This window comes from Mirounga leonina, unplaced genomic scaffold (genome assembly GCF_011800145.1).
Source record: "Mirounga leonina isolate KUSES-001 unplaced genomic scaffold, KU_Mleo_1.0 Mir_115, whole genome shotgun sequence".
NCBI lineage: Eukaryota > Metazoa > Chordata > Mammalia > Carnivora > Phocidae > Mirounga > Mirounga leonina.
In genome coordinates this window covers 97,133,462-97,147,690 of record NW_023270268.1, presented here as the reverse complement: position 1 = coordinate 97,147,690, position 14,229 = coordinate 97,133,462, and the positions used below count along the sequence as shown (strand labels likewise).

Here is a 14,229-nt window from a genome sequence, read left to right as displayed (position 1 = left end):
AAAATATGACATATCCAAACTTCTGGGATGCAACTAAGCAATGCTTAGAGGAAAATGCATAGTTTCAAATGTATATGTTAGAAAGGAAGACTGGCTGAAAATCAATGTGTTAAGTGTCCATTTTAAGAAGTTAGGAAGTAAAACTCAAAGAAAGTGAAAGGAAGTAATGAAATAAAAGCATAAAACAATGAAATAGAGAACAAATCAACAATGGACAAAATCAACCAAACCACAAATCAATTATTTGAAATGACGAGTAGTATTTTTATACCTGTTTTTTAAAAACATAAATAAGGCAAGCCCATTGGGAAAAAAAATAGGCAAGAGATTTGAACAGACACTTTACCAAAAAAGGTATCCAAAATGATCCCCCAAACACAATCTTACTGGCTATCAGAAACACAAATTAAAACTATAATGAGATTTCACTATACCTACCAATTTCTATAATTTGAAAAGACTGACAATGTGATTTCACTCCTACTTATTATAAATCCAAGTCCTAAATATATAATTGTCCTATTCATCCGATGGAATACTACACAACAATAAAAAGGTACAAACTATTGCTGTACCCGGCAACATGGATAAATCTCACAAACGCAATGTTAAGCAAAGGAAGCCAGACAAAAGGAATACATAACTGTTCGATTCCATTTATACAAAGTTTAAAAATAGGCAAAACTATTCTGTAATGTTACGAGTCAGGATAGTGATAACTTTGGAGAGGAAAGAGGAAGTGTATGGTTGTTTACCTGGTGAATTCATTCAGATATATACTTATGACTTGTGTTTTTTTCTATATGTTTGTCACACTTCAATAGAAAGATTAATTTTTTTAATCAGAATATTTTTTATTATATTTAAAATTTTTTAAATATATTTAATTTTTTATTATAAATATTTAAATATATTTAAATCTTTATTATATTTAAAAATATATATTACTTTTTTGCAGCTTATTTTTCTGATCAGAATGTCTTGTTCTATTATAAAGCTCACCTTAAATTTTCTAAAGCAGTTTATAAAGAAGTCTATAGCCAGTGGAGTTGCTAATAGGAATCAAATATTTATCTTGGTCTTCTCTGCAGCTCTTGACAATGTATACCCATACAGATGGATGGACAGATGGATGAATGAATAGCTAGAAAGATGGAGAAGTAATCACAGCATTTTTACCAAGTCCCTCCATTAATTTTGGTGTAGAAAAAAGTGACATGATAAGATCAAGAGCAAAAAACCCCTCACTCCCACCTCTGGGGGAAAAAAAAAAAGGCAGAAAAAGTTTTCTACCCTGATCAATTAAGTGAGAGTTTCTAGGAGGGAGGTTTGAGCATTAGAATATATATATTTTTTAAGTTTCCCAGGTGATTCTAATGTGTAGCCAGAGTTGAGAACCAGTACCTCTAAGCAATTTCTAAATATGGTGCTTACATTTAATTATCTTAATACTTAAATCTATTTATGATATTAAACAATATGAGAATTCATGGTGATACATTTGAAGGAGGTGGCAGCACATTACTTGAACAGAGTGCAGTTTGAACTTCGGAGAAGCCTCACATTTACTGATTGTTCTCTGTGTCTTTGACCTGTCACTGTCACCTGGTGGTAGTGTACTTGAATTCTAGAGCTGGTTTTCCTGGGAGGCTAATTAGACCCTTTGGAGAACTGAATTCTGTGAAACTGAAATCATAAGGTCACAACTCTGTGCAAGTGTTAATGAATGATATGCATGCTAGTGGAACTGCAAATCTATTCCCTCACATTGTTTTGTTTCCACCTCTTATAATGTGACTTGACCTCAGCAACCAGACATTCAGAACATTTCAAAATGCAGTTACTAGGGCTTTGATGAGAATAAGTTAAGTCTGAGAAGAGATGGTAACTGAAATATATATGCATCTCTTCCTCCCTGGCTCTGGATTGTCCCACACCAACCTTGCTGGAGCCCCAGAAATCCAGAGGAGGATGGTAATGGGCAAGAGCTGGGGATTGTGGTGAGACCTGAAGTCCAGGTATTGAGAGAAACACTGAAAAATCAACTCAAAAGTCCTAACATGGCAGTTTCTGTTGTATGTTTTTGAGTGGCAGACTAGAAGCTATGTGAAACATGTTTCAGGATTTTTTTTTCCTAGAATCATGAATTTTAAGAATGAAAGGAACTTTGGAAGTTGAATCCACTCACCTCATTTTTACAGATGAGCAAACTGATGCCCAGAGAGGTTAAATGACTTATCTAAACCCACAGCTAGGAAAGGGTAAAATCAGGACTAGATTCTAGTTCTAACTCCCAGTTCTGAGCTCCTCCCACAATAATATGCTATTTCTACTTTGTGTTTAAAACTGTCCTCCGAATTTTTATGTTGCCCTAAATACATTTCTCAATTCCATGAAACATTTATTTATTTCAATCGAGTCTTTAAAATTCTGCCTTAAAGCATTACTCCCTGCCATCTAACTATCCCTCACCCCCCTCCACACACACAGCTCTGCCACCACTCATTTTCCCAAATTCAAGTGATCTAGCGTTCTGTGAAGCAGCGTGTGAAGTTGCAGACAGGGAAGAGCACGAGGATGTAGGGGCAGGCAGGCACCTGATCCTGGGGTGGGAGGAGCTTGGAAGGGGTGTGAAGAAAGTTAGGTAGTTGTCTAGGTGGTAATAGTTGTGTGGAGGACTTGAAGGGGACAAGACCGGAGGCAGAGAAATTAGAAGGCTTGATGCAGTGGTCAAGGTAATAATGAGATGAACTGAAGAATTTAGAGACGACATTGGCAAAACTTGATTGGACATGAAGAGTGAGGGAAATGGGAGAGTCAAAGATGGCCTCTTCCCTTGTAATTGGTGGTGCCACTAAGGAAATGAGAAGGTTGAGGAAGGAAGGAAGAGATGGTAAGTTCACTTTGGGACATGTTGAACTTGAAGTGCAGATGTTGGGCAGAATGTTGGATATACAGCAGCCTGGTGCTCAGAAAAAAGTTCTGGATTACAGATAGCAGACTGAGTAGAAGTGCTTCAGGGAGGCTGGTCCACACAGCGCCTGAGGTGGAATAACAGGAGACAGCACGGAGAAACAGGTCATAGTACCCGACCCTTGATCTTTGAGATCCTGTATGCTGCACTAGAGAGCTGTTGGGTTTTTTTTTTTAAGATTTTATTTATTTATTTTAGAGAGAGCATGCGTGCAAGCAGGGGGAAGAGCACAGGGAGAGGGAGAGAAAAAACCCCAAGCAGACTCCCTGCTGAGCATGGAGCCACACACAGTGCTCAATCTCGTGACCCCAGGATCATGACCTGAGCCACAGTTAAGAGTCAGATGTTTGACTGAGCCTCCCAGGTGCCCCTGCGCTAGGGAGTTTAAACTCCACCTTTCAGGTTATGGGAGCCACTAAAGCTTTTAAGCAACACAATAAAATAAACAAATCTGATTTTTAGAGATGAATTTAGTAGTCACGTGGAAGATGAATTGGAGAGAGGAGAGGGTAGAGACAAATAAGAAAATGAAAAGTTATTTGAATAGAGAAAAATAAACAATGATTAGGAACTGAACATATTATAGCAGCAACAAAGCTGTAACGGAGAAAAAGAGTCAAGTAATATACATAGGGATAATCCACAAACTTAAAAAAAATACATGTGGCAGAATAAAAAATACAGTCCTACACGAGTACTTGCAGGCTTCAACCCTCCTCCAGCCTTTTAAGTAGGGATTTGAGTCTTTGTTTTGAGAGACTTTTGAGTGAAATCGCACCGCTACGATGCTATGAAAAGTAGTAGATTTTTTGAGGAAATGGGTAAGTGAGGAGGCTTTTAGACCATTTTGCCATGTGTCATACTATGTAATCACCCTTTGGTATTTGGGGGTAGACTACAATAATGATTTCCATTACTTTTCCAATTTTTTTCTTAATGAATGCTATATTGGGCAAAGATGGTACTTCAGGTGAGTCAGGTACATCCGGGTTACTTATACATTAATAGAGTCAGTAAGACGTGGTGATCAATCAAATGTGGAAGTTGATAAAAAGGGAGTCCACGATGACTCCAGCAATGATGTCAGAAGTCTGGTGAGGCTTACTATAAGCAAAGAGCCTTAGTGGGTCGGGATCAGGAAAATGACAGCACATTCCGTTTTGATCCTGTGGAGTTTGAAGTGTTTGAGGGGCAGCCAAGCACAGAAGCCCAGCAGACGATCACTCTTCCATGACGGGAGCTCAAGGGATAGCCCTGGGCTAGACATGGAGACTTGAGATTCATTGATATTTTTTGTGAGTTTTGGGGCCATTGAATATATATGTGGTTTTTATGGCAACTGAATATATATATAAGGTACGTGGCTAAGGAAAATGAGAAGGTCAAGAATAGCAGGTAACATTCTTATGTAAGGGATGGTCTGAGAAGCAGGAGTTATCAAAAGAAGCTGAGCAGGGGCGCCTGGGTGGGTCAGTCGTTAAGCATCTGCCTTTGGCTCAGGTCATGATCCCGGGGTCCTGGGATCGAGCCCTGCATCGGGCTCCCTGCTCAGCAGGAAGCCTGCTTCTCCCTCTCCCACTCCCCCTGCTTGTGTTCCCTCTCTGGCTGTGTCTCTCTCTGTCAAACAAATAAAATCTTTTTTAAAAAAAACAACAAAAGAAGCTGAGCAGACATAGCAGAGGTGCGGGAGGGTGCAGAAGAAAACCCAGGAAAGCAAGTGTCACAGAGCCCAAGGGAGGAAAGAGTTTCCAGAGGGAGTGGTCATCAGAGTCAAATGCCACAGAGAGGTCAAGTTAAGGCTGAAGTCACTGGATTTAGCAATTAGGAGGTGATTATTACCCTCAGCAAAGGCAACTTCAGGGGGATGGTGGGGAAAGAATTCCTGACAGCAGTGAGGAGAGGAAAGGATGAATGAGGGATGAAAGCAGAATACGATTTTAAGAAGCTGGTTTGTGAAGGAGAGGGAGGATAGAGAATGACATCAAAGGAGCAAGATACAGAAAAAGGGGAGGCATTTTTTGGGGTGGGTTTTTTTTTAATTTATTTTGAAAGTGGTTGCTATTAGTATATATTTATAAGCCAAGGATATATAAAATTTATAGGACGTTGAATTTTATAGAAGCAGAGTCCCAGAGAAGGAAAGAAAGGATGCATGCAGAGTTTATACTCAGACCAGAGCGATGAAGTGGAAGGTTACACATGATCAGAGGGTTGCTGGAAGGGCTGTGGTGAGCGAAGGGAGTTCATAACAGATGGCAGTAAGGAGATAACAGGGAATGATATTCTGAAGTCGATAGTCCAAGTGAATAATAGGGCATAATTTCCTTCAGCAAACAAAGTGGGGGTTTTGCACACACACTGGGCTCTGTGCCAGGGGCTGGCTATCACAGGATGAAGAAGATGCCGGGAATCTCACAGTCTTCTCTGGTACTCACCCCCAAAACAACTTAGCTTTTATCCCTGCCTCTCTTCCCACCCACCCTCTCTTCCCATCCCCCTTTCCTTGTTCTTCTGTTTTATTACTCTCCTGTATGGATTTCTCCTCTCACTCTTCTTCTCCTGTCTCCCTTATCTGCACACTGAGCTCTCTGGACGCCATCTGGTCCTTTTCTCTTCCCCTCTCCCTCAAACTAAGCAAAACAAGGGAACAAAGTCAGCTTTGAGTTTTTCTTATTTATCGAATAAGTATTTGTTTCCTGTGCTTAATTTGTTTAAACAAATAGGTTGAAGATTTTATGCTTTTTTTTCTCTAAAGTTGTGCAGGAGTCTCAATTAGCTTTGTTCTATTGGTTAACGACTCTTATAAATAAACCTTCCCCAACCTGTGGCAGGGCCCCCTGGGGAAGGAAGCGACATGTTTCATCTGCAACAGACACAATGTTTATTTTGCATACACTGTTGATTCTGCAGAAAGAGAGGACTTAAATGCTATAGTCTTAAAGAAAATAATGGTTTTGAGGTTTGTATGTATTATACCAGTAAGGAAAACATAAAGAACAAGGGAAAAAAATCATATTGATGCCCATACATTCAGTGTTACAACTGGAATTCAAATGATAAGGGAGTATACAAAAGAAATTTCTGGCCAAAGAAAACTGGTTGCATCTGGAAATCTCCTGCTGTCTGTTGCTAGCCAAGAAAATCAGTGTCTTTTTCTTTCCCCTGACCTGGCAACTGAACCGAACTCAGGCCCCGTGTTGCCCTGGTAACAGCAGATGACACCACACTGCTGAGAGGGAGCCCCCAAGCCACATGCAGCACAGGGGTCCCGACTCTGGTCTTGGAATCTCAGGAGTCAACATACAACTGCGTTTGACACTGACTTTGGCTTCTTTAGCTGACTTTGGGCCACAAGTCTTTAACTGCACTTCAACAGAAGCAGTCCTTGACACTGATCATTTCTGTTGGGAGTAGCTACATAAAAAATTGCACCCATTGCTAAATTCTGCACCCAGTCTGCCAACAGCCTAAAATTGTTGGTCATTAAATTTAGAAATAGCACTCAAGTTTTATGACTTCTAAACAACGCCTCCAATTATAAACTTCTTGTTAAATGTTTTGACATGTCCTTTATAAAGGAATCTTCAGTAAAGTTTTTTAAACTGTTCTAACTTTTATAAAAGGAAAATTCGTGGAGAGGAAGACTCTTCAGGGAGCACCAAGGCATGAAGTTGGGAAGGGGCCCCAGGACAAGTTCAGGTTCAGGTTCCCTGAAATGCAGGCCAGACTGGTGGGGTGGGGACAGACTTGTCCCCAGGTGGCAGCACTGAGAATGCAGTGGGCTTGTGTGAGCCATCTTCATGGCTAACGATGAGGCAGGAGCCAGAAAGCGCAAAAGGCCAAAAACAGCCCTTACAAAACTGTAGAGAAAACCAATTTGTCTTTGTGTTTTCCAGCTTCTTAACCCGGTTCACGTGTGTTCATGCCAGCCAGCCAGCCTTCTGTACTACAAGGGTGTGTTTCCCACAAGCTCTTCACACTTGCCTTTCCTCAGGGCAGGATTCAGGCTGTCTTTCACAGAAGAACAAAAATATCTAATAAAATAGTTCACAGTAAGGGGTGCCCGGGTGGCTCAGTCGGTTAAGCGTCTGCCTTCGGCTCAGGTCATGATCGAGCCCCACGTCAGGCTCCCTGCTCAGCGGGAAGCCTGCTTCTCCCTCTCCCTCTGCCTGCCTCTCTGCCTACTTGTGCTCTCTCTCTCTCTGTCAAATAAATAAATAAAATATTTTTTAAAAAAATAGTTCACAGTAAATTACCAACTGGAGAGAAAACAGCTTCATTATATTCTTTTGGGGGTATTTGCATTTTAGAGGATGGCCTTAGAAGGCAGTGCGTAAACTGAAGAGGACACAGTCTTGGACAGAAATTTTAGCTGGTGTGGCAGGCAATTGGAGAAGTGCTTGGAGGCAGGAAGAGTATGCTTCAAGCCCCAGCACCCCTCCCATGGTGATGATGTATTCACCACATTTAAAATAATGATCTCTTGGCATGGATACATCCAAATTATTTTGTAGTGCGACCTACATTATCCAAAAGGACCTCAAGCCTTCCTTTCTTCTATTTTTCAGCCCACTTCTGACACCCAAACCCTGTGCTTGGTTGTAAAACCTTAAGAGAACCCAAAGGGCAAAAGTGTCTGCAAAAGCAAACAAGTAATTACTTTTATAGGTATGACATCATGGTTATATAAAGACATAAAATCGATCCTCTCCCCAATTTTATCATTCTTGAGAATTGAAACCAAATCTTCATGCTGTTTACTTTGTCAGTTTGATGGGACTAGAACTCATTTCACAAAGGATAAGGCTTTCCTTACATTGACTTTCGGATGGTTTTCTTTTACATAAATCATTTTTGCTTGCTAACTTAGCTTCTCTCTCACTTTTCCCCCTTTTCCCTCTCCCACGTACATTTCTCAGGACAAATGTTGCCTTTCACTTCACTGCCAGCCCCTCTCAACCTCAGGTAAGTGAAGGGTTTCAAGGTTATCGTGATTCTACCTGTTGACAATACCCTCCAAAAAGCCATAGTAATAGGCAGAGTCAGCATGCAGTGTTGCCCTTGACTTTTTACAACTTGTGATATATTTGCATTTTTGACGTGTTGTTCATATTACTGGGATTTTAGACACAACGTTTAATCTTTTCACCTTAATTGGTGTGAAATAGGAGGCATGACATCTGTTGGCAGATGTTCGTTGGCTCAACTTTTAGCAAATTGCATGCCTGTTATGCACCAAGGACAGCATTAGGCTGTCTTAGGTGCTGGGGATACGAGGTGAAGAAGAAAGAGACGCAACTTCTGCCCTCATGGACCTTGTACTCAAAATGGGTGCTGGGGGGCCAGGGAGTGGAAGGCCAAACACAATACAGGTACACAAACTGACCTAGAAATGCAATAAAAACAAGACAGACTTTAATTTCCACAGCGTTATGGGTAGAATAAATTAGTTATTCCTGTCATAAAGAGAGACCAGGAATGCTGACATGAGAAGAATTAGATATTTGTGCTGTGTTCTCCATTAAACCATAATCATAAACAGAATAAATACTTGAAAACTTTGATTTAAGCCGCTTTTCTGTTGACACTTCTAGCTACCTTCCTTTTTTCTTTCTTGGCTTCTGAAAGAGTAAAGTCTATGCAATAGCAAGTTTATAACAGATTTATTTAATGTCCTGATATTTTTTGTAAATCTTCTGCAGGCTGTAATACAGCTTAGGTCATACGTGGCTACTTAATTTTTTGTTTTGGATATGCTAAAACTGGGATTAACATATATATGGATACTGGTGTAATTCGATTACAGACATTTACTTGCTGGTAAATATTTAACAACCAGTTCCCAGAGAGAAACTTCCTGAATTGTAGCATTTGCCCATTTCTGTGGTGAAAATACTTCTATTCTGGCTAATCTCAAGCTGCCAACATGATGTCCTTGAATACAGAGTTGGGAAGAGATGTGTGCAATTGGCTCTCCAAACCTGTATGAGCCAACTCCCACACATCTTTTAGGAGCTAGATTTCCCATCAGTGAGAGCCTCCACACTGCGTATACACTGCCACCCAGTGACAAAACCAACTCCTATAGTATATAGGAATATATATGATGGGGCGCCTGGGTGGCTCAGATGGTTAAGCGTCTGCCTTCGGCTCAGGTCATGATCCCAGGGTCCCGGGATCGAGTCCCGCATCGGGCTCCCTGCTCTGCCTCTCTCTCTCTCTCTGTCTGTCATGAATAAATAAATAAAATCTTTAAAAAAAAAAAAAAAGTTTCTCTTTCTTAAAAAAAAAAAAAAAGGAATATATATGATACTCCTGTTGCTAACGGTGATCACAGTAATGCTCTTGGGTTACAAAGTTCGGCTTTTCTAAGAACCAAAAATACCTCTTGAGAATTCCAGAGCATTTACCTTTGGAAGAGCCCTGTATTATATGTATTTGAATCAAGCTCCAAAATGAAAGGTCCAAATGAAGTGGGTTCTTGGGAGTGTTGCCATCTGTTACAAGGCATGAACAGACTTCCAAACTGCAGCGTTAATGACACTCCTTAATCTTGAGGTTATTTTTTTTCCCCATCAGAAGGTTGTGGATTATTGGACAACATTCTATTTTTATTGCTCTGGTTCTCAGTATAAGGTTAGTAAAGAGGATGCTGGAATACAGAATTAAGTTTTAACATGTCTTGCCTCTCCTTTAAACTGATAGATTTATTAGAGTCCTAGGATATTGGGCTTGTTTTGGCTGGTGTCCTCAAAATCTTAATGTCAAGCTTCTCAAGCAGTTACCACATTTATAGTTATTGGACAGAAGCTTCCTTTCTTCATTTATTGGCAACATGTTGAAAAGTCAGGGTTACCAACAGTGGATTCATAATCTAATCTAGGTAAATTGGTATAACTTCTTTCTATTATAAATACTTCCTGATTCTGATGATACCTGAGAAATAATTTTGAAGAAATCTCAGCCTGCTCCAAATTGTGAACATATTTCAAGGCACTAGAAGTAGTGCTTGATCTTTGAATGTAAATATTGTCTGGCTATATTCCAGCCAGGAAACAGATTCTTTAGCAAGAAGTCTAGGCGCAGGGTAGGTCTAGTGGTAATTCTTGCCTAAAGGAAGGTTGTTAAGAATCTTGAAGAACAGGGCGCCTGGGTGGCTCAGTTGGTTAAGCGACTGCCTTCGGCTCAGGTCATGATCCTGGAGTCCTGGGATCGAGTCCCGCATCGGGCTTCCTGCTCGGCAGGGAGTCTGCTTCTCCTTCTGACCCTCCTCCCTCTCATGCTCTCTGTCTCTCATTCTCTCTCTCTCAAATAAATAAATAAAAAATCTTAAAAAAAAAAAAGAATCTTGAAGAACAGGCTTATCTGCTTTTCAATGTGGAGCTTCCTATTTCAAAATGATCACATAGAAGTAAATGTCTCATGTTACATCTTGAATATCCCTAGTTCAAAGGGTTGGGGGGATCTTCTTAAGCAGAAACTGGAATGAAGTACAGGAAAGTTTAGTTGAGAAAGAAATGCTAACAAATGAAATGACAACATTGTCTGAAATGGCTACCTTGTTTTGTTCACTGCTGTATGCCTAATATCTGGCTCAGAGCCTAGAGCCCTGCACACAGCAGTTGCTCAATATATGTGAGATGAATGGCTGACTGAATTAATGGAGATTGTAAAACCAGTTTGAATTCATAACTGTAAACATTCTTTAATATTAACAAATCATTTCTTTCTTTTTCTTATTCTCAGTATTTTCTATACAAATTTCCTGATGATGTGGACTCAGTTATTATTAAAGTCAGGTCTGAAATGGCTTATCCATGTTCTGTTGTCTCAGTGCAGAATATCACGGTGAGTCTTAATAACTTGTGAACCTTTCAATATGGAGCATAATATTGTCCCAGGATAAATGAAAGAGGAGGGTGGGGACCATGTCGTCCTCTTACCCTGTATCTCCTGCAAAACTGCTAAATAATAAAATCAGTATCTTGTGCACACAAGTGGATAATCTGTTTGGAGACACTGATTTGGGGAGATGGAGACTAGTTGACTCCTCACCAAAATAAAGGAAAGAAGGAAGGGAGGGAGGATCATGACAAAGAATATGGAAGACCAAATTGTGGGCTGCTCAAGAAACATAGAAACCTACTGTTTATTCTAGGTTTTAAAATTTTTATTGTAACCATAGGCCATTTCTGTCTCATAATGTGTTAATAAAAAATGGGAAAGGTGTTATAAACTTTAAGACAATGTTTTCAGTTCTTTTTGATATAAAGTGACCTTTAGAGAATTTTAGAAGACAAGGCACCAAGTTTTAGAAGGACTGTTGTGTGACTTTTCTTGGAGAAAATGTTTCCTGGTTTTGGGTTTAGTAAGGAACCCCTTGCTCTGTGATCCAGGCGGAATGCGTGGTGTGTATAGTATGGCTTTAGTGATGCTTTCTTTTTTTATCCTTCATGCACATCACAGTGCCCAGTGCATGATCTCGACCACAATGTGGAATTTAATGGTGTCTATCAGTCTATGACCAAGAAAGCTGCCATCACACTACAGGTGAGACATCACTTCTGGGGTCACTATTGTCAATGACAATACACAGTTTATTCACAACACACAGTCAGGTCACCTGTTGGGCCAGCATCCAGAAGGTATCATCATTCACTGTGTGCCTTGGATAGCTTTCCTTTATGATGGGTTTTAAAATCAAGATTGTGGGGCCCCTGGGTGGCTCAGTCAGTTAAGCATCTTCCTTCAGCTCGGGTCATGATCTTAGAGTCCTGGGATCAGCCCCGCTGCGGACTCCCTGCACAGTGGGGAGTCTGCTCCTTCTCCCTCTTCCTCTACTCCTCCCCATCCCCCAGTCGTGCTCTCTCTCTCACTCTCAAATAAATAAAATTTAAAATAATAAGAGTAAAAATAAGTAAAACAAAATAAAACAAAGATCGCTTCTCCTGAAATCAAAGCCCAGGCCATGGTGGACAACACTACTCTGCCATTCCCCTTGGGAAGTCTTAGGAACCCATGATGCAGTGGAACATATATCTGACAGACTGCTTAGAGAGGTAAGATGAGATACCAATCTCCTCATTGGGGGATGCCAATTTAGTGTGAAGTTTGATCTATTAAAAGGAATTGAATACTCTGTATCCTAATACTCTGTATCCTAATACTCTGTATACCTATAACAGTAACCAAAAGAGGACTTCCATTCTGGATAGAATGGATAAGTTCAAAGGAATATAGACCACATGTGTATAGCGGTTTGCCCTTTTGTCATTTGTAATTAAATTATTATTTCAATGACAGTTTTATAGCAAAAATGAACATATATCATGTCAGTAGATTTTCAAAGAGATTCTGTCCCTGCCTTTAGGGTGGTGTTTACTTAAGTTACTTACAACTTGGTCTGTTCTCCAGGGTAAGGTGATACTGTTTACTAAATAACAAGGAATGAAGAGAGGTTAATTATAATTTAGCTATCAAACGTAAAAAGCCCTATTAGGCTTTAATTTCCTAGTGCCTCAGTTTTGATATGCCAAATATCTGTTCTTGTTCACTCCTGAATAAGGAGACTGGGACACAGAGAAGTACACTTAGAGAAAGTTAAAGCCAGGACTATAACTCAGGTCGCCTCACTTAAATCTTTGCATCCCTAACCTAAATTATTTAATTGTGGCTGTGTGACTTTTAGGAAAGTCATTTATCATTAGATTATTTTTATTTTCTATTTTTTAAAGATTTTATTTATTTATTTGAGAGAGAGAAAGAGCACACACGGCGGGGGAGGGAGCAGGGAAGGGCAGAGGGAGAGGGAGAAGCAGAATCCTCTCCCCCCCCCCGCCGCTGAGCAGGGAGCCAGACTCAGGCTCGATCCCAGGACCCTGAGATCATGACCTGGGCTGAAAGCATAAGCTTAACCAACTGAACCACCCAGGCACCCCTATCATTATATTTTAAATAATAAAAACTTAATATAGTGAACCTAAAACACTCTAAAGTATGCTAATTTTAAAAACATAGTATACAAGTATTAATTATTAAACATAGGCTGTTAACATACTTTTTACATGGGACCTATTACAGTTCTAAGCACCTAAGTGGACACAAGATAGATTGAAATTAGAATAGTGTATGTACTTGAATTTTTTGTATGTAACAATTATTTTATTGTGGATAAAATCTGATGTAAATCATGGGTATCTGAAGGTTCTTTCTAAGAAATTAGGGGGCAGGGGTGAACTTCACTTTTCTTCTCTTTCCTCTCTGTTCACACCCCCACCAGCACGGACTTTCTCCCCTTTTGCTATCCTTTCTTGCTATCACAAGTTGTTATGTCTTATGCAGAAGAAGGATTTTCCAAGCAAGCAGTTCTTCGTGGTATTTGTGATAAAGCCTGAAGATTATGCCTGTGGAGGATCTTTCTTTATCCAGGGTAAGAGATAGTGAGGAATGCTTGCTACTTAGAAAAACCTAATGAAATGGAATGGGAGGGAAGGCAAAAGCTCACAGTGGCCTCTAACTACCATCTCTAGTTCTCACTGAGGGTCATCAGCAGTCACTTGCCAGGCAGTCTGAGAGATATTTGAAAAAATATATATAAGGAAGAAAATGATCAATCTAAAGCTATTGTTGATACGACAGGATGTCACTTAGTGCCCTACATCTTTTCAAAGTCTTCTGCTCCCTCAGACCACGTGAGGTTTACTCACTCAGTTGGCCTTTTACTCAACAAATATTTGCTATTATGTAATAGTGATTTTATGCAGCATATCAAGGTCCACTTTCTAAGATCCGTTTGGTAGCCAACAGTAATGAGCCACTGTATTTATCAGTAGTCATCATTTCCACAAGGACGTACAAGGAAAATTCAGAGTTCTCAATTTCAGTTGCCAAAATTTTATACCTGGCAAGATGGTAAGAAAGCAAAGTGGACAATTTATCCCCATGACAGGCATTGTGTGAGCTCTTAGGCATAGTAAAAATGGTTATGGGTCACTACTTAGGAACTACTGTGGGAATGGAATAGGCTGTTGATTGAAAACACAGACCCCTCCCCCAGCAGCTGAGGAGCCACATGTGATTAACACGGAGGGTGTTTACTACTGAGTATACATCGTTCTCTTGCCATTTGGGTGAAATTTCTGCTTATGTATTCTTTAATCTCTTAACTATATAGTTTAGAGTTTTGCCGGTGTCCATTGTCCTTTGGTAAACTACAAGTCCTTTTATGACTATATAACAAAAAACAAATTTTCACT

At 40.0% G+C, this 14,229-nt stretch overlaps 1 protein-coding gene across 1 annotated transcript in view; it reads left to right on the top strand.

Annotated features, from left to right (window-relative positions):
* Window positions 1-14,229, top strand: part of SIDT1 (SID1 transmembrane family member 1) — a 91,047-nt gene that overhangs the window by 30,788 nt on the left and 46,030 nt on the right. Inside the window, exons 4-7 of the mRNA XM_035000155.1 lie at window positions 7,894-7,939; window positions 10,721-10,822; window positions 11,441-11,524; window positions 13,316-13,403. Of these exons, the coding sequence (XP_034856046.1) occupies window positions 7,894-7,939; window positions 10,721-10,822; window positions 11,441-11,524; window positions 13,316-13,403 (320 nt within the window). The remainder of the gene's footprint in view (window positions 1-7,893; window positions 7,940-10,720; window positions 10,823-11,440; window positions 11,525-13,315; window positions 13,404-14,229) is intronic.